This window comes from Amblyomma maculatum, chromosome 10, assembly GCF_055883805.1.
Source record: "Amblyomma maculatum isolate TAMU_Amacu chromosome 10, ASM5588380v1, whole genome shotgun sequence".
In the NCBI taxonomy this organism is placed as follows: domain Eukaryota; kingdom Metazoa; phylum Arthropoda; class Arachnida; order Ixodida; family Ixodidae; genus Amblyomma; species Amblyomma maculatum.
Window position 1 is genome coordinate 27,239,231 of NC_139353.1, and position 21,423 is coordinate 27,260,653.

Genomic DNA, 21,423 nt, shown 5'->3' on the forward strand with positions numbered 1-21,423 from the left:
AGCCAGAAGAAGATGAACGCATGCACATTTAATACGTTGCTTCAAAAAAGAAACGAGCAAACTAAAACATGTTTAAAAATTATGGATGGTAGTTTACTGTTTACTGCATAAGTTTTAGTTATCTGTTTTAAATCTGTTTTGAATCTCTCCTAAGGGGATACAGGTGGTGCTGACAGAAGTGTCGCCTCTCTAATAAAAACAGCTTCGGCCAGTCCTATTGCCCGCCTATCATACTTTTTCTCTGCCCAAGTCGTCGCTCGCAGTTTGTTTGTTACATTTTCATTGATACAAGAGCAGCACTGGGCGAGTAGGGTTTCGGATGAGTTTGTTGGGTTTTTTAACGTCAAAACAGTATAACTAGTGGGTGCTGCTTAATGAACAGACCAAGGGACAAAAAGACCGTTACAAACTCTTTGGATCCATCCGAAAACCTACCCGACCATTTATGAAAATGAAAATGAGAAAGAAAAACTGTCAGCAACCACTTGAAGAAAATCAAATTCTGTGACAGGTAAGCTCGCGGACTGGCAGAAGCTGTTTTTTTAAGAGAGAAAGGCAACAGGGAGCTCAGCGCTACTTCTATCTCCGCAAAAAAGCAAGTGAAAACATATGATGGATGAGATTTTTTTTTTTTTTCAATTCGTGCGTTTTATTGAAAAATAAAATGATTGATTGATACACTGTAGGAAGTAATTTCCTCTCCTTACTTTTTAAAAATGTTTTCACCAGATTGGTTTCTTTTCTTTTTTTTTTGCCATATTTAAAAATCTCATGAATTCAACTTTTTTGGATAAATAAATTGTTAGCGTCGCATGGCCCTTTATCTTTCAAACCGGTGAACATGCAGCTTCATCTTCATCCCCATCTCTTGTAAGACAGCGTCATCGGTTAGGGTTGCTCGCTTCGGTGCGCGACTCGGGCTCCAGGTCTGAAAAAACCTGGTCCGCCAAGCACAGTTTTATACGTGGCGGAGGTGACCCTCAATCCCGCGTTGCCTTGTAAACTGCTACTACCTGGAGCTTCGTTCCAGTCCCCGGTTTACAATATGCAAATATACCTCCCACTAAACATAGAGTGATCCTTTATCATGCCCGTCCTCGTATTTCGTTTTTGTTAAACTTATCGCCATATACCTCGCATTACATAAGTCCTTGGAAACTTTAATTAGGTAACTGAAGTTCCTCTGCCTCTTTTTCCCACGCATCACCTACCTTCTTTACAGCACGAATCTCCTTGTCTCTGGTCTCATCATCGTCTATGATAGAAGATTATCATTACAAAGGTAGATTTGTAGCACTTTTTTTGCAGGCCACCTTCTCACGGAAAGCAACCTGCTGACTGATACTAATAATGTCTTAAAGCCATTGACGATGCATTAGACCGTGCGAAATGTCGTTTGGGCTTAAAAAGCAAAATCGACTAGGACGTAATGCCTGCTCAAAAATTGTTAGGAGCACTCCAGTGACTCCACAGGGTTACCTAACTATTTATATTACCTGGCACAGTAATAAACTAGAAATGTTTTCGAAAATTATTTTTGTGACCAGTACCAAACGTTACTTTGCTGCTGACAAACAAAAAATATGCGGGGAGAGGTTGTTCTTTCAGGATGGGGGAACACACATTTTACTAAGTTTCAGCCAAGCCCGACAAAGATTTGCATTGGAGCTCACTTCTTCATCCATCTTAAGCCCGAAGAAATCCTGTTGAGTTAGTTCTCCCCTCTACCCTCATGAGTCCACTCAACCTTGAAACGTTTTCTTCATATTTCAATGACATCTGTTTCCCTGAGGGAGCATCCATTATTTTTTTTTTTTTTTTGCATTAGCATCCTTCTCATATGCAAATTATTTCTTCATCGAGCATTGCACTTCAACCTGCCATCAATCATTACCGAGAAGAAAAAAACACCGTGCACTACTGCAGCGTGAAATTGAAACGACAGAATCATACCGGCGTTGAAGTTTAAATTTAGTATTCAGCCGAATTGCGCTAAACCCCATCTGGAGTTATATTTTATGCTGCGTATTTTTCCATTGCTTATTTCAGCTATTTGTCGTTACACAAAGTTAGATAACAATCCTCTGCATTATTGCAAGCTTTGCCTGCTTATTCACCGAAATGTATCTTTGGCTGAATATCGCAGCCATAGCCGGCAATAGAGGTAAATATTTTCCTTGTCTTCGTAGCAAAACAATGTTTTCTGCGGTATTTCTCCTGTTTGCGTATTTTTACTTTGTTTTATCTCAGCCTGTTTTAGTTACATTCATAAACTTTTTCGCCACCGTGAACAACAGCCAACAACATCGGGATTTCTAAGATCGGTCGCTTGCTGCAAAGCACTGAATATTTTTAGCGCCGGATCAAGGCAGCATAGATAGTAGCAATTACCATTATAAAGCCGAGTTTAACTTGCAAATTTCCCCTAAGACCTCTGGTGGTACTGATTTTCAGTCATCACACCTAAGCCATAAAATAAACTTTCTTCTCCTGAGATATGCTTGAGGTCGGATGACTTTCTACTGCGGCGCTTTTACTCTTTGTGAGCGTGCCGCTTAGTTAACTTCAATTTACGCGAAACCTTTGGAGTTCGTTCGGTCTGCAAGCCGTCGCCTTGGTAGTCGCAGTTGCCGGCACATCGTGTCGGAAACATTCTTGCGGTAAAAATCCTGATTGGTCGACAGTGTTATGACGTCACAATCACATGATGTCGTTCGGGAGTTCGAACCCCCCCCCCCCCCCCCCTTAGAAGGAAAGCTGTGACATATATTCAATGAAATAATCTTATCCCCCAATGAGATCCGAACCCAGGTCCTCTGCATTCCAGACGGGCACGCCGCTCATAGACCACGAATAATTTTTTTTTTCTTTATTGCATAACCCATAAGGGTCGTTGGTACAAAGAGTATTAGAGGAGTAGCTAGTGAACGCAATGTGGGGCGTATGACTACACTAACATGTGTTTGATTTTGGTAATTTGGTAAAGAGTGAGGGTAATTTTAACATTGAAATGATTTAAACAAGAAAATGATTAAAAATTTCGCATATAAAAGGCGGTGTTAAAGGCGCTACGAATGTACTCTTTAAGACGAAGCTTAAGCATCCTCCTAAATTTTATTTTATCTATGTTTACCCAGATCTACGGCACCAAATATTTCAACCTATATTATGTAAAGAGTAATCAAGAGTACATTGTCATACAGTCCAAAGCACAGTGCGTGCTCTCGCGTACCGCCTTTCATCCACATCTTTCAATTATTTGATGCAATCTGTTCAGTATATATTTCGGTTCACGGTCGAGCTTAGCGGGAGTTTTCGTCAGTGGCTAATCAAAATTCCTCCACAAATAACACGAAATTCTTGTATTTCAAAGAGCTTCTGGGTTAGTGTGATTTTTCAGATGATGCCATTTGCACAAGCTTAATTTTTGAAACGATGAGTGACCGGTACATAAAAGATGTTTGTCAGATTAAGACAAACCAAGTGTCAGTTCAGTCGTTCAGTCGTGTCCGACTCTTCGTGACCCTCTGGACCATGTCACGCCACGCTTTCCGGTCTCTCACTATCTTCCTAACATCACATAACTTCATCTGCAGTGCCTCGAGGATGCCATCTAACCATCGCGTTCGCTGCCTACCCCTTCTCCGGCGACCCTCAACCTTTCCCAACATCAAATCTTTCTCCAGCGACTCCTCTCTTTTCATCAGATGACCAAAGTAGCTGATCTTTAACTTTAGAATTTGACCCTCCAATGAGCAGTCAGGGTTTATGGTCGACAATATCGACTGATTTGATCTTCTGGCAGTCCAAGGAACTCTCAAGAGTCTTCGCCAGCACCACAATTCAAACGCGTCAATTCTTCGGCGGTCAGCCGTTTTCACAGTCCAGCTCTCGCATCCGTACATCACAACTGGAAAGACCATAGCACGAGTTATACGGATCTTGGTTGGCAGACTAATGTCTCTGCTCTTTACTAGGCGGTCAAGGCTAACCATTGCTCTCTTTCCCAGAAGCAGGCGTCTCCTAATTTCATGACTGCAGTCTCCTTCCGAGGTAATCTTGGAGCCCAAGAAGAGAAAATCTGTCACAGCTTCCACTTCTTGTCCATTGATGCTCCAGGACTTGATAGGGCAAGACGCCATGATCTTTGTCTTTTTAATGTTCAGTTTAATCCCAAAAGTCTCACTCTCTTCTTGTACGCGCATCAGAAGTCTCTTGAGTTCCACTTCACTTTCTGCCATTAAAGTGGTATCATCCGCATATCTAAGGTTGTTGATAAGTTTTCCAGCAATCATAATTCGTAATTTCACTAATCATTGAATGGTACCTAAAGGATGTATTGTCTTTCTTTATACGTGCATACAACGCATTTGTCTTGATTGGAACATTCTAGAGACACTGGGAAATAAATCATTAACTGCATCACACAAAACATGTAAAAATATAAGTACTGTAATGCATTTTTAGGAGATTTACACTCAAGACGGGAAGAAGCTGTAGCATCACACAAAACATGTGAATATATTAAGCACTGTAATACCTTTTTATGAGTTTTACACGCAAAACGGGGAGGCGCTGTATTTAAGAAAGCGAAAAATTAATTAGTGCTCATGTATAAAAGCAAACGTAACATGCTTCGTCAATAATGTGTCTGAGGTTATGGGATATTACCTTCCGGTATGACTGGTGTGACTGGCGGTTCGGGCTATAATGTGCAAACTTTCTTCAGAAAAACGAGTTTTATATCACGTTTATATTAGGCCTTTGATGGATGTGCAGACTGCAGCGATGTCAGAAGAGCATTTTAATTACGGAGCTCGCGCATATACCTCGGTTGAAATACTAGGTTTAGTTTTTTTATGTTTGTTTGTTTGTTTGTTTGTTTGTTTGTTTGTTTGTTTGTTTGTTTGTTTGTTTGTTTGTTTGTTTGTATTTGTCAACCTCTGTGCCAATTTCTCAATGCCAAAAATTCCCGGAATGAAAAGGCGGTGTGAAAGGCGATCAAAGCTCCCGCGAGCACGCTTCGGGCGAATTACTTTCCTCTAAAATTTTAACTTATGTTCTGATCATAGCCTCTTCGCAATTGCTTCTGTGACTATATTTTGTATCTTTCTTCTTCTTCTGAAGCAAAACATCGTCTAGAAAAGCTGAAAGGTTTATTTAGAAATAGAAGCACGAACAACTTGTATACGGAAAGACGATATTTCTGCGAGGCACAGTGGAGACAATTTATCTTTTATTTCCCCTCAAAAAATACTCAGATAGATACCGACCGCCGGAGGCTGCATTTCAAAGGAGGTAAAACAGGGTGGCGTCCGTATGCTGTGTGATGTCAGTGCACGTTTAAAATCCCAGGGCGGTTGAAATTTCCGGAGTCCTCCACTACAGAGTCTCTCGTATCTGGAGTTGATTTGGGACATTAAGCCACCAAAGCCAACGACAAAATTTTTATTTACTGCGGTAGTGTCCAGAAGTAACTCGTGTGACGAGGGACGTCACAAGTGAACAGCTCTGAAAGTTTCGACCGCCTGGGAGAACACAGGCACTTTGCACATCGCCTGTATTTAAACGCGGCTGTCGCGGCTTGGTTTCAGCCTAGCTCTTCCGGCGCTAAAGTTATTCGCCTCAAATACTGATCGACCGTGATGGACGAAGCTGAGGCTCATTAAAGTCCACTGGCCGACTACAACACACCCGTCTGTTGTGCACTGCCAGTCTGTGTAAAATTAAGCAGGGAGTTAAAATTAACTTGAGGCGTCCACTACGGCGCCCCTTATAGAACGACTAGTTATGAGCTGATAAACCCGTGATCTATAAGCCATAATGCAGAAACTTCAGAAAAAACAGGCAGCAAAGGGCGGAAACGCATTTATTGAAGCCAGAATTTTATTACAGATGATGCTTGCGCGAGCCTATCAATTTTGAAAGGTTTCGCACATCCAACGTAAATGTCGGGAAAGGAGAAAAGAAATTATACTACAGATTTTCAATACTATTTCAGCAGATAACAAATAGCGTACATTTTACATTGGTTTTCGGGTGAAATCGCTAACACGCCAGTTGGCATTTCCAAATTTAAAAAAGTGCTTGATACAGTGTCCATTCATTTGATTGAGACCAAGAGGTCCCTTTCTGTGTTTCAAGTTTGAAGAATAAAACATTTCTAAAGATAACGCGAAAATTCTTTTTTGTCATGACGGCGAAGCTGCGATATTCAGAAGCACTCAAATAGATCAGTTGCAATTTGTGCTGAACATTAATCTTTGTTAAAAATAACTGTTCATGTTTAGCTGCTTCGTTTCTCCAGAAATAGGACACATGCGTATTAGAATAAAATGAAAACTTGAACACTATTTTTGCTGCGATTGTAGATTGGGAAAAGAGCTTATGTTGCCCATAATTACGGAGTGTGATTTTTGACCGCTGCACTAAATGGGTGACCAGGACTTTCCGCTCCTGTCGTGATGGGATGGTCGGAAGTGAAAAATCTCCCGTGGAACACTTATTGCGGTTACTTATTGCGGAGAATAACAAATCTAATCAAAATGCTTATCAATTTCTCAATAGACCGAGCATTACAGCACACTGTACCTTCTTTACTCCTAATAATTTTTTACATGCATTAATCATCGCGCAAGCCTTGAACTGGTTTCCTGGATATTGTGGTTCAGCGTGGCGACCCTGTATAGAACTCACCTATAAAATAGAATTTCTTTTCGCTGAAAGCTTTCCGTGTGACCTTCCTCAGTAGTGTGCCGCTGTATAATTTCCGTTATTGTCGGCAGTTATGATGTTTTCCCACTTTCGCTACATCAGTCCAGATGTCCCGGCAGTCCTGATTGGTGACGACGTACATAAACAAACACGGCAGCTTTTGCAGCTTTTTCTGCTGAAAGTAATAGTTTGAAGCTGTTCTCGTAGCTAGGCTTCAGAAAACAATTACAAGCACTTCTTCATAACCGTCGGATAAAAAAAAAGATTATAAATTAAATTTGTCCCGATGAAACTGGTTATTTTGCACTTGAATTCCGAAATGGCACACGAACAGAATGGACTATAAAGTGTTCTCAAAGAACGGCAGCTGGTTTTATTATCGGGCGTTGTGAAAACATACAATATATTCAGTAACTTGTGGAATAGGGTGAAATAAACAAACATTGATCTCTTATCCACATATGCAGCCCTTCCTTTAGCTGTAACCATTACTTGGCTAAAACTGTAGGCTCATATAATTTACATGCGTTGACCATCGCGCAAACCATGAGCTGGTTTCCTGCTTGTCCGGGTTCAACTTTTCGAAATAATTTTTTTAATGCAAGAGAAAGTGCAGTCGAAGATTTTGAGATAATTTCGACCCCTTTTTTGTTCTGTTCACAGTGATCTTATAGTAAGCGAGCATTTTGGTTCAGCCTAAATAAAATTGCTCGCACAGGTGGCCTTGACTCAATATTGATACCTCAACGACAAGAGGCAAAATGTTAAAACTACTGAGCCACGCAGGCAATTTATATTGCCGTGAAGTGCTAGTTAAGCAGGTAGCACTTTATTGAAAAACGCCAATGCTGTGTCAGCAGGTAAGTATGGTGGTGGCTCGCTCGCGGAATAAATTTGACTACCTCCTCACGAATTATTTTCTGTATCAAACCACATCGCGAAATTATTGTAGCATAGCACTGAATTTCAAGAAAAGCAATTTAATGATGTTGTTGTTAAATATCTATTTTTAAGCTTTATTTCTGTAAACACTGAAGTCAAAATATTCCTCGATCACTGTGGAAGCTACACTGCAGAAATGCTAAAGGAGAATCAGTGCCACTGCACGTGCTGCATCATGTTTTCTCTACTTATTATTATCAAATAAATGCGCCGTCGTTATCATTGTCATTACTGTCGTTATCACTAATTGTATACCGTCATTGTAATCGTTACTATCAACGGCAAGCAAGATAATTATGATATGCGTTTCAGGATCTCGGGCGTGGCGTGCTCGGCTGGGGATCCGAGAAATGGAGGATCGATTCCTCGTGGAGACAGAGTTTTTGTTTTTCTGCTGACATCATCAGGATGATTGACAAGTGGCACATCAGCGCACAGATCCGACGCACAGATCCTGCGCACATCCCGCGCACAACTCTTGCGCACGGGATTTTCTTCCACGAGCCTGAAAAGCTGTCGCCTTAAAACTTCCGATAGCACTGCGGAATCTGCACTGGAGCAATGCGAAAGCCTGAGCTTTGCTACTGACCATGGTACCGTCTTTGCCAGCAGTAACCAGGCTGCGTGTTCCGCTTCTCAGTCGGGTAGCAGAGAAATCAGAGAAAGCTTCTGATGTTGTAAATCGGTGCAAAGTTAGAGAGAGCTCTTGTCTTCACTTACCAAAAAGCTATGATCATCAGGGGATCCATGTTAGCTTTAGAATACAAACGAGAAGCGAAAAATGCAGCCTGGTTACCTTTGGCAAAGACAGTACATCGCACGATAACGTCGTCGCTCCTGTCCCGTGGCGTACGTTGGCGCGCGTTCGTTGCAGCTCATGCAAATGTAGCAAATTTATTATTACTATAAGGCATGGCTCGTCGTCGCGCTCCTACGTTTCTTGGAGTTAGCAAGAACGCTAGACAAGGAAAACACATCTCGCGGACACATGTCGTGAACAGATCTCGCGCACGCCAGATTTTTACCATGTGTCAAGACCGGCTTTACCATAAAGTTTAGTCGCGAAATACGTGCTGTCCACGCTATGGTGTGCCGCACCGCGAGCGGACGGACACCATAAATGGAAACCTTTCCGAACTTTGGGGAAGAGGTGTTCGTGTGCAGTGCGATGTCAGTGCTGTTGTTGTTGTGGCTGTAGGAAGAAAGAAAAGAAAATGCACGGGCCTGCTACTGGATCTATAGCTAAGCCACCTCTGCTGCCTCGTGCAGATAGAACCAAAAATAGAGAAGAAAGGAAAAAGAAGAGGGAAAGAAAGGCGCGCGCCGCAACAGCCGTCGTCCACCACCTGAGCGTTGGCGTGTGCAATGACGGCCTACAAATGGTACAAAATCGGTGGCAGGCTAGCCCCCGCCGCAAGCGGCAGTGACCTACCTATACCAGCACCATCAGGGCCAGGACCAGCCACCCTCCATGAGGTTCTGCAGCACGACCATAAATATGATGATAACGGTTCTACGAGACCGGTTGCCTAAACTGTCATTGCTGAAATGCAGCTTTAGATTGCGCTGGTTTATTGCTGGATTTGGGTATGAAGGGTATCATTAAAAGACATCACGCTACCAACCGACGTTGATGATTCCATCGAAGACACATGGGCCTCCAAGGCTTCGAAACCGCGTTAACTGAGAACTGAAAAGCTTTGATATAGACAATGTGCTAAGCTGGTTTTATATTTTGCTATTTTGCCACCAAATAAACACAACCGTAGGTTAACTTCAGTAGCCATCAATTCAAGTTAGTTTGAAGGGGGGACAGACTCCAGGAATCTGCGCTAGGGACAGACTTGCGTGGATCCAGCTGAAGAGGGTCCTGGTGTGTCTACACATCATCACTCAGAAGAAACCTGCTTGCACCATTCATCAGTTTGGAATACAGATAAACATAAATAATTGACCATTGAAGTGGCCGTGCAGCCGAGAGAGCAGCAGCATACATTGTCGCCGGAATGAATCAGAGTATTGGCAAGGTCACATGCCTACATAATAAACAAGCATCACATAATCATTGTGCCTCTGTGGCTGTCATCTAGCTCGTTGAATAAGAAATCTGTCGAGTGTGCTTTGAAATCCGTGATTCCTGAAATCACGTAAGTGGGACGTTAATGTTGATATAAACGAGAAGTTCGCCATTGTGAAGAAGGACAAACCATGGCAGTCTTCACCAAGGCAGTCTATGTATGAGCCGGCCGGCATATCCAGTGAAAGGGGTGAAAAAGTCGGCGCAGGCTGGCTCCCGAGATATGTCTGCACTATTATGTGCGATGAAGGCGGTACGATAGTAGGTGAACTACATCATTAACAGAATACTGATAATGATTATGCCCGCGCAGCTGTCACCTAGTGGCCAGACTATTAGAGCCGTATACACTATTCAGCCCGTTTAATCCTTATTTTAGGCAAATATAAAGTGCAGTAAAGAATGAATTTCATAGCAAAACGTAACACCGAAACAAAACAATTTCAATCTTGTTCTCGTCATCAATACAAATGGGTTCACTCTGAGATCTGTTTTAATTCTTGCGCGCCTCCGGCTCCGCAGAATGAAACTAATCTTCAAAACGTCCTGCGGCATACTTTACCCAAACACTGATCTGTAAAAGAAAAACGAAATCACGTTAGTTTAACATGCATGAATAAAACGAATACAGTGTTTCCAGCACGGAAACAGAGCAGAGGAAAGATGACCAAATCAATGTTCAGAACATCACCTCTGCCGACCAAACTTGCGGAAGTTGAAAACTTGTGCAGGCGCAGAAGAGGATAATAAATATTTCAAGAGCAATGTGGCCTATATGTATTGCTACATATTAGTATTGCTATGTTGCAGCTCTCTGTCAAGTGATTATGCAGCACATGAAGTTAACAGAATAAAGCGAAAAAAATCCTAAAGAAATAGCTTCTTGGTATACGGAACTCTAGAGCTTAGCGTTTTGCCTCATAGGCATTAAGGTACAGACATAAGGGCTGAAAGTCTACAACCCGGAAGTTTTACTTCAGAAATGAAATTGCTCTCACCTATCATTTGCTTATTCCGTCTCTCAAATTGCTCGAAGTCAGAAGTGCTCAAGCATTTTGGAAATTTTTGAAACCAGAAGTGCAAGACAGGAGGTGGTGCGGGGGTATAAATTTCTAGGGGTGCTAGAGATGTCGCGCCGCAAAATCAGGGAACGCCACAGAAATTGTAAGGACGAAGAACTCCAGGATAAGAGGAAGAGGGAAGAAGGGAAGAGGATGTTCTTAACAGTAGCAAGAAAGACGACTATAAGTCAAGTACAAGTTTATTATGGAAAGTAAACGTAAAGGTAGGCAAAGTGGTCAGTACGTGCCTCCGACACCATCAACATCCCGGGCAACACAGACCCCAGCCACGGCTTCGGATTAGATGTCTGTGTCGCTGCTGGCCTTTACTTCATTCCACTTTTTAAGTGAGGGATTAGTCATAAGTTCTCTGGTAGGTAGATGAGCCCAACAATCCAAAATGTGTAATTTAATGATGCTATACTTCCCTGCAGAAGCAGCAAGCCGGGCTCATTGCTAAATTAAGCAATTTGTTACGAATAAATGGATTAATGAATGAATTGGTTTGGAACGGAAATGAGAATGGAGAAGATAGCACGCTGGCCCTCGGAGAACCAGAAAGAGGGCGCTTTATCTAAGAGCCCAAATTGCAAGAAGACGAAGCAAGGCTGAAGAAAAGGAATGATATATTAAAGTATATATGTTTACAGCAAGAGAAGTGGTGGCACTCTGGTGTTGTTTGGGAATCACGAAGGATTGGGAGGATGAAGAAAATGAGAAGGCTTGCGTTGGCTCAAAGCTTGTGTCACACGGGGAAACACGCGAAGCAAAATAAACAGATGCAACGAAAAGCGGAAAGGATCAGAAGCAAATAACAGAATAAGCAACCGAATAAGTCTACTGCAAATGTGAGAGTGAGAAAAAAGTGCATGTGTGAAGTAAATACGAACCTAATCTGCGGTATATCAAAGGCATAGAAACGGAGACATATTATCGTATTCCTGTAGTATTGCACTCCCTCTTGCAGTGTATGTTCATGGCAACCGCATTTATATCAATGGTTGCGCTTATGTTTGAATATCCAATTATTTGTTTTATTTATGTGATTTAACAATCATAAGCAACAGATTCAATGTGAGATGCCGTAGTGGAGAGCCGCGAATAATTGCAGCTACCTGGGGTTCTTAAACCGCCCTGGCATCGCATACTATTCGGACTTCTTGCCTCTCGCCTCCATCAATACACGGAAGCTGTATCCGTGAACAAACCCGAGTCATCAGGCTTTGTAGTAGGTCTATGACATTCCTGTGCATTTGTGCTTCAAGCACGAATGTCAGTAATGCACTTTTTTCTGCTTAGAATTACGAATGTCCACTCCATAAACATTCCTAAATTGTATCGACTTGAAATTGTGACATTATTCACCCTTGCAATATTGGCCTATGCCTCTTCGTGAGCCATATTAAAAATAACTGGATGAAAAAACTAATATGTTCTTTTTCCTGATGAAGCATGATAGAAAAAGAGGCATTCGAATGATATGGATAACGTGGGGTACACATTGGTTGCCTTTAGCAGCAACTTTGTGCCGTTCTTTGCATTGCTTTGCCCGATAAGCTAAATCCTCCACCACCGCCTTCTGTGCAAAGTCCCAGGGTATCGAGGTACGCTGAAGCGCGTGATGTAGAAAGCAGCGACCTTCCGCTGGCTTTCAAAACCACAGATCCAAGAAAAAGGAGATACACCTGGGCTGTTGCCGACTATAGCTAAGCGGAATAACTTATGTCAACACATTGCTACATAAAGACCACTACAGTAGCAAGGCCAATATTTTTCATTTTGTACTCAACATGCAATATCTATATATAGTTTATCTGCAATTCTGAAATTTCTAATGAACATATTTACCTTAAATTTTAGCCTTACGAAAAGAAAACTGATGGTTTAGAAAACATCGACGGCTTTTCTAACCATTCTTACCTTCTCCTCCTTGTGCACAAGGGCAGTGGTTGGGGTAGTATCCTCCTTTCACTTGCCCATCACTGCAGGGGTTCCCAGTTCGTGCTTTTGGCCGGCAAACCTTCCCGCTGCTTCTCAGAACGCAGCACAGCCCGCTTTTGCATTGACTGTTGTTAGTGCAGGTTTCGTCGATATCTTTGCTCTGCAAGGGTAAACATAAATCAGCTTATTGCTAAAAAGTCAGCTCAGAGAACTCTATGGAAAACAGCATTTCAATAAAACAATGATAACGCTACAATGCAAGTTGGTGTATACGTTACGCATTGCAATCTCCTTAAACAGCAATAAATACACCTCTAAGTGTGAATTTTGCCGACCCCAAGTTAAGCAACACTGCACGATGATAGCTCAGAATTTTGACAAATTTAGCTGCTATTATAACCCCGAATATTACCTATAAAGAGGCCTCTAAAAGACATCTGGTAACAATTTATTTAATTAGTTTCGAGATAGAAGATATGTGTCTTTTTTCAGTTGCTTGAAAAATTGAGAATATTCATGGCTGTTTTCATAATATTTGGCAGATTTAATTGAGCGAGAGCAAACATCGAAAGGTCTATATCTATCTAAGCCCGAGTTTCCCACCTCATAGCCAAGATTTCTGAATCACAATATGCTCCACTGTTGCACGATTGGTGCAGAGTATTCCTTCGTACCTAAAGGACCCAACCAGAATACCCTGGGTTTGTCTAAATTCAGAGCCTCGCCTGAAAACACGCAAAAGTGTTCAATCAAATGTAATGCCTCCAGTAGACGCTTTTTATCTTAACAAAAAAGGGTGACACATTCAACACAAGCTGCCGCCTGACATGGCACATGTTAAACAGCCACTTAATCGCGTCATCTTCAACTTCCATTTGTCGCCAAGTCAGTCTCTTTTGTGTCCGCCCTGTTTTGTGCTAATTTGTTTTGATCACTAACAAACCAATTCAGGCACGCACTTGCACGAGGAAGGCAAACTCTGAAAGTATGGCAGCTTCGCAAAACAAAATGCCTAGTGCGCACAGAGATATGTTTTATGGGAGACCTCCGAGGTGGAGCAGATTTGTAATAAAGCATTTATTTCTCATTATCATCCAGCCAAAGAGAATCACGTGGCTACAACGAAAGATGTGCAGCTTTCTTAACTACTAAGTTTTTGATAAAGCTCTAAGTTTCCTTAGTAGCCGCATGGCTGTTTTCCGTTGTATGATTTGTTGGTAATTGCTCATTTACTGAAATTGTCTTCTAGGAGAGAAGGGAATAGGAAATCAGCCGCACCGGGGGCGTCCATTGGTCGAGCCCGTAACCCGATCCGCTCGGGCAGCCGTCCCGTACTGCAGGCGCTGACTTTTTGTATCGCTTTACGACATTGATGTAGCAAAGAGTAGGGACGAATATCAAAAAGCCTTGCGCCAACGTTGCCTGTAAATATCAAAAGCCTTCTATCATTCAGCAAATTACGCCTGCAAATGTAACACAGCTCGTGCTGATTGATGCGGTAAGCCACTAAGCATAGCCCTATTTATGAGCTTAAAAATACTTAAGTATTTTTAAGCTCATAAATATCTGTTCAATATTGTAGCTTATGAAAATCAGCTGCACATTGCTTAGTTTCACTGGTTGTTAGCTTTTGTCATATGCACATATACGTCATTCCAAGCTCCACATTTTCATATTTTTTTTTATGCTAACTAGCCTAAAAGACCCCCACAATGCTACTTGCGGTAATCTTCTAATGTAAGAAATCCATAAAGGTGGTCTTGGTGAGTACTGAAGTCAAATTTAAGAGCTTTGCGTGGAGCCGTGTAATTTAAAGATTATTTTTAAAAAGTGCTCCTTGCGACTACTCCCGACCAATTATAAGAGACACGTCCTCGCACGCGAAATTTCCCGATGACGCTATCGGGGCTTGCTGGATACGCCCACTCATTGGACTGTCCCAAATGAGATGAACTGAACTGAGCGCGGAGGAGCGCCATTGCAGCTTGTATTTTTAATTTTTCTTGCGCGCTGTTGTAAGCTGAAATGAGGGAGGAGAGAAAGAGCGACATTTTCAATCGCCGATATATTTCCTGTTGATGACGTTTGCTTGAAAATATTTCCCTTGAAGAGAGGATTGATAGAGTACCTATTCCTCGTGCGCGTTTTCTAGTTTTCGTAAAACGATTTTCATAGGAGCTTTGTTGAATACGTGGAATTTAGCAGACTTGACGCTTTACGTAACGTAAGAATGTTCTCAGACAGTTGTGGCCATAACCGGTAAATCACTTTCCATTTGGCAGACACGTCATAACAGAATGTTTCATTTCCGTTGCAACAATTTTGTACAAAGCTGTATAACATTCTCAAGGTTAGGCTGCAAGAAAGCATAAACACACTTAATGTGGAATAAAGGCAGTCACAACAGTCACTGGCAACTTCATAAGTTAGGATGCGTATACAGGCATCAAACTGGTGGCTGGCGGCTCCAGGGGCCTCTTGATTACCTTTAATATCAAAGTTCCTCTTGTAGCAAATGTCGGCTCACTGCAAAGCCGCGACGAAGCATCCTTACGAAAGGATTGGAGATTTTTTTGCTGAAGCGGTTACATGAAAAATTCGGGGAAAATTCGGTAAAGGTTGTGTACACGAAGAGCTTAATAAGGGCATGGACGAATTTCATGGGTTCACTGTATTAACAACATTGAAATTCGAAAAACACCGAGAAATTAATGTGTGCTACAGCAATACATACCACTCGTTATTATAGGGTTATTATTACGAATAAACAAGCATCTTCAGCAATCGTTCGCGGTTCTCTGAAATAAGTTGCTCTGTGGATATGTGAGGCGAGCAAATGGTCACCCTAACGAGATTCCTTGATTCGTCCACGAGCTGCTTAGAGTGGCATTTAGCAGAACAATCCTGCACTTCTATCGTTCATCTTACGTTCACGCACCGATTCCATTCAGTCCAATTCCAATCCTTTTTTCGTATAAAAGCCATCTGGCATTATTTTCAAAAGCTTTGTTCTGTACCACCTCAGCCTCCGCAATTTTGTACCAACTCACCCGCATGTAGCTGTCTTTCGTGGAAAAACCATTATATTTCTCGTTACCAACGAACCCCGACGGCGGTGGCAGCAGTGAGATTTCGAAAATCATTGTAACGCAATCGGGACACGGTCATGGTCGCAGGAGTCCATTAGACCCTTACTCCGGTATATAAACATGACTGGGTATGAATCCGCCTCCTAAAGCACCGTATCCTAAAGCACCTTAATCTACCTCTTATTCCTCCCTAATCAACTTCCTAAACCACACGTTTTCGTATGCACTATGTAGGCAGCTTTGAGGGCCCTCTATATTGTTTACTGTAATCAAAAATATTTCATTAGTTTTGTTGGCTACCACTTGGCACCCGCCCTCTGGGTGTAAATTTCTGTCAATCAATTACTCTTTTTGCGATTTAGTCCTACGATTTAGTACTGCACTGAAAGGAACACATTAGCGCAACCAACTGATTACACGACTTGACTGTAAGGCAGAGCGATCTCTCTATTTCGCTAAAGCCTTCATAATTGGTACTTACGTACTTTCCAGGTTTCCTCCTACTTCCTTGCCCCGCATGTCCGTTCCTGGGTGGTGGCGACAAATCTATGGGCCTTTGCTCTATCATATCGTCCATCCATGCTACAGTCTCGTGCACAAAAAGGGCGCAGATGAGCAGAAAAAAGCTTACGTGCGAAGATAGCATTCCTATACAAACTACTCTAGGTGCAAAGGGCTCAAAGGCAAGGCGCGTATTATAAATGGTAGCAGTAAAACTATATCTTCCCTATAAATATCTACCGACGCGTTCAAACCGCTTTCGATATTCTCTGCTCAGTCAGCTTTTATTTGCTGATAGCTCCACGCGGCAAATTTTAAGCAATTTCAATATTATTAGGTACTGCCTTCTGGTTTAAAGATGTGTTCGAGTTTACTACTTGCCTCACTATGATTTTAAATGCGGATTAGGCGGGGACGTCATTCCGTCTGTGCATACATGCATAAAGGCATAGTTCGCGACAAGCAGCTGCTCACTTCAGGCTGCGTGGCAGCTTAGAGGGCAAATTTAAGGCTTTCGGAATTCTAAACGCTCCTTTTAACGCAACAGCCAAGGCCTCATTACTCAAAAAACCTAGAGTCTGACGTGCCGCTGTCGAGAAACCATTGCGGGCGAGACACCACGGGAATCCCTCTGGCAGTTAGGGGGTAGTTAGCAAATAACTTAACTGTGCCCTGATTGGTTCTCTGGTTGCAAGACGTCACAATACCAAATGACATATGGCCTAGTTGCCAGGGCCTGCCAAATTGGGTTTGCCTTTGCGTTAGGTGAGTGAGGTGCGAACGGATTCCTCCGACAGCAACTCCGGACCCAAGCTCTTTGGTACGGCTTGACTAAAACGGGGCTTCGTGACTAAGTCATCTGGCCTTTCACATTGTGGTAGCTGACTACTGTACTCTATATGACATGGGAGAGATATTACAGGCCCAGATTAAAGGATTAGTGACAAAGGAGCATATTCCATGTTCGCAAGCGAGGGGAGGCGGAAACAGGAGTCATTAACACTGCCACATCACTCACTTACAGCCTGATCTTAAGTGTTCCCCCAGGCTTTCTTTAGAAAAGCCTCTCGCGGCCTACACAATGGCACTAAAGGCTGAAATGCATCCGATAACATTTTACAAACCCATCCAAAAAGATGATAGAAAACACATAAGTAGCCGCACAACACGAAGGTTGGGTACCGTCATCAAGCGGCTCTTGGACACGCAATGAAAGGCTTGCATTCAAGATACATCACACCAAATTCATCCGCAGCCGAGGCCAGCGCCACTTCAATTAACACCATACATGTAATTGTTCTATAATACTACTAGCCACTTACTAATACCTATGGAGCGCACGTTTTACCGACTTTCGTATTGCATCTTTGACGCAGTCGTTTTGCGTACTTAATTCAGCGTGGTACCACAAGATTAATCTGCGTATAGCACACATGAGCTATTCAAGGTGGAGGTTTGCTCACTTTCAGGAATTTGAACCAAATATATCCGTATACAGTGTCTTCTAAATATACAGCCCGGGGAATTTTATTCTAAGCCCAGTAACGGAGCTCGTTGCACATCTCTAGCACTCAAAATTTTGTGGTTGACTAAATGTCTCGTACTTACCATTTTTAAGTTTTAGGCATTCCAGGAGTGCTGGAAGGAGCCCCGTTTCAGAGATTAGATGAAAACCAGGTTTCGGCAAAAATGATTCCAAGATGCCGTGTCAGGCATAGCACTATCTGTACAATACTAAACCAAGAGCACCAAACACGAAGCCAGCAGTACAAACTTAAATACTGAGTAGTTAAATCTGTCTTCAACTGCAGCCGCAGCACCCAGCTTTTTTTATAGTACACTGCTCTCTCCCCAGAGCTGAAGTCGCACTCTGTAGTGCACGGCGAGATTCATGCTTTTTGATAAAGACCGAAAACTTGGAGAAATCTCCGGTATCTGAGCTACACAAGAAAAACAATGCCGGTAATTCCGTGTTATCGCAAAGGCTGCTTGAATTCCCTTCTGCATCGTCACCCAAATCGGCTATGTTGTTGACAGAGCAGGCCGGGTAGATTATTCAGTATACACTTGCGCATGCAACGTGATACCTGATTCATATTTTATCGAGACCAAGCGGCACCCATGCTCTCTACAGCCAGGCATTCTTTTTTTTTTTTTCTCAATCGGCGCACTACATTTCGGACTCATCTATCATTATAGGCGGCATCTCAAGGCGACGCGAGATCGTCTGGTCGTCCTGGCTTTCGATGCGCTAGCAGCGTATCCGCCTATGTGTAGAGAGGCATTAATGACCAAAATGCGAAGGGAAGCACTCACGTTCTGCTTTAAAACATACGAAGCAAAGGCGCCTCATCTTTTTTTTCTTCTCCCGTGGTCCAGTTGCATGCTTCCGGCTCCTTAACCCGATATTAAAGACTAACTTTAACATGGACGCATCCCAGCGAAGCTAGGGATTGGCGCTGAGCCCGCCACCACGTTATGGCCGCCTGTTATGGCCGCCTCTGCCATGTCAGATGGTCCCATGACGTCACTTACTCAATGAAACAACCAGTGTCGGCCATGTTTATTGGCCTCAAAGCATCATGAAACTTACGGAAGCCGGAATTCGTTTAACTGGCCTGACAGACTTCTATACCGTTGCATAAACTGAAACATCAAAGAACCAAGTAGCTGAACTCTATTAGGAAGTACTAGGTTGGTTTTCTGTTTTGCTCGCGTAGGTTCCCACACACTCTAACTGATGTACCCTTTTGCTAACTAGTTTACAGTTTACAGTGAAGCACAAACTCCCGGACTTGCACCCAGGTCTTTCATCGCCAATATGCGCGCCAAACCCGTCCACTCGCCGCGATGGTATTCTAGCCGCGAACTTAACTCTCTCAATAACATAACCCCGTCCGAGGGATCGACTATAGCCAAGAAAAGTCAGTCCAGCCCATCCTGGGTTGAACAGTGACATGTACGTGCTGGTGGCATCTTCTCCGTCGTTGAAGATATTCCGACGCCTGCAGGCGAATTCAATGCCTCCTGCGATAACGACCATGATCAAACCATCACTGAACGTCTGAACGTCTGAGCCAATTGCCCTCAGCCCTTATTCGGCCAACAATGAATTTGGAAGTGGACAGATAATATTACGTAAGGAATTTGGTGCCACAATGCGTCGACGATCACAATTATAACACAGTGTCAGGCAGTTGCTGTGGGATCATATGCGATCATTGGACTGAAGGCTGACCCACTGAAATCGTAAACGTATGTCAAGGATTTTGGGACATCTTTTATATGTGACATAACTGTGCTATATAATGTATATGTTGTTCTGCACACGTTTATAGCTGTTGTCTAGTCTTCTGATGGGTACCTAAAATTCCCTTTAAAGCGTTCTCCCCTCTCCCAGCCAGAATATAAATCTTTAGTAAAAAGCCAATACAATGCATTTTTCCTAACTTTGAGCCAACTGTGAAATATATTAAGATATTATTTATCCAACCGCCTAAGCTTCTGATGGATGTCTAAAATTTGATTTAAAAGTTTTTATGCGCTCGCACTCAAAATTTAAATCTAACATAGGAAGCCAATAGGCTTCGCTTTAAAAATAATCATGAGACAAATGTGTAATATTCAAGCATAAATTTTGTGCAGTGATATCCACTTCCGGTGGGTGCCTAAAATTAGCTTTTAAAATAATAGCACTATGAGCTGGTATTCAAATCTTGCATAGGAAATCAATTGGCTGAGTTTTCAGTTTTAACAATATTCATAAGGCAACTTAGGAATATTGTAAGCGCGGCGTGTATATACTTTAACACAATCTTATGACGAGCTTTCTGTGCTACAATGTGCGCCACCATCGCTGTCTTGCCACGTCATTGTCACTACTGATAGCCTACGTCAGAAAAGTGTTTACTAGGTGGCAACATGTAGGAACTTGTGGAAGAGTCAGAAAAGTATACCTCTACACCGCGTACTCGTAATCACGACTGTAGGTAACCCTTAGACACATCATCATCATCGAGTTGTCTATGCGCACTGCAGAGCAAAAGCTTGATCTCCCATATCCTTCCAATTGACCCGGTCCTGTGCTAGCTGCATCCACTTGACTCCACAAGCTTCCTAATCTCATCTATCCACCTATCCTTCCATCGGCCTTTATTACGCTAACCTTCTTTTGGAATCCAATATTTTTTTTCCCTTACCGATCATCCGTTATCCTCCCTTTGTTTTATATTTGCTGTTCATGTCCATTTATTCTTCATGATTTCGACTAGAATGCAACTCCAGTTTGCTTCCTCACCCACTCTGCACAATTCCTATATGTTTGTTATTGATACAACCATTCTGTGTTCCATAGGTCTATGCATTGTCCTCAGTTTAAGTGCCCTTTTCGTAGGTGCTGCAAGACCTATAATCGCAATATGTTTCAGTGTAACTTTCAAAAATAATTTAGCGAACTAACCAGAAAGGGAATGCCCAGTCGATATACAACACAGTTAGTGACTGAAAATGAAATGTGAGCATGAAGTTTAAACCCTGTGACACTGTACGAACAATTCTAACAAAAGTTTACCAGAAAACCTTTCCTGCCGCTTTTGCAAACGAAGCTCCAGGTTCTAATCTTCAGCTGGCCGACACAGCGAAAAACAATCTTTGCAGATTTAAAGCAAAGACCAGTCAAGTGTTAAACTTTGACCAGAATTCGAACATCAATTTACGGCCCCGAAAATAAATCGATGTCCAGCTGCGTTTCCAGGAGGACAAGAAAATTGCTGATAGATATAAGCACGACCTAGAAAGTGAGTCATGACAACCATGGAGAATCATGGGGTATCATGATTAGACATACGCACACTGCACATGTGTACATGCTACCACCCATATAAATAACTCAAACCTTAAAAGCGGCAAATCTGTTTCGACGGACTTGCAACTCAAAAACCAGGACATACCGTATTTACACAACGCGAGGCAGGAACTCTGGCCCGGAAGAAGAGGGAAATATTTTGCTACTACTTAAAGCCCGGAAAGAAATTCAAAGCTTGCTCGGGAATATAATGCGAAATCACAGCTTTAACTATGCCCTGATCTGATCTAACAC

At 42.5% G+C, this 21,423-nt stretch overlaps 1 protein-coding gene across 1 annotated transcript; it reads right to left on the minus strand.

Moving 5' to 3' along the window:
• Window positions 1-10,084: 10,084 nt before the first annotated feature.
• Window positions 10,085-16,701, minus strand: LOC146175956 (U-scoloptoxin(18)-Er1a-like). Its single transcript, XM_084580883.1, has 3 exons — window positions 16,306-16,701; window positions 12,715-12,895; window positions 10,085-10,307 (listed from the first exon to the last, which is right to left on the minus strand). The coding sequence occupies exons 1-3, from the start codon at window positions 16,468-16,470 to the stop codon at window positions 10,270-10,272; spliced, it is 384 nt and encodes a 127-aa protein (XP_084437009.1). The 5' UTR covers window positions 16,471-16,701; the 3' UTR covers window positions 10,085-10,269.
• Between the last annotated feature and the right edge of the window lie 4,722 nt (window positions 16,702-21,423).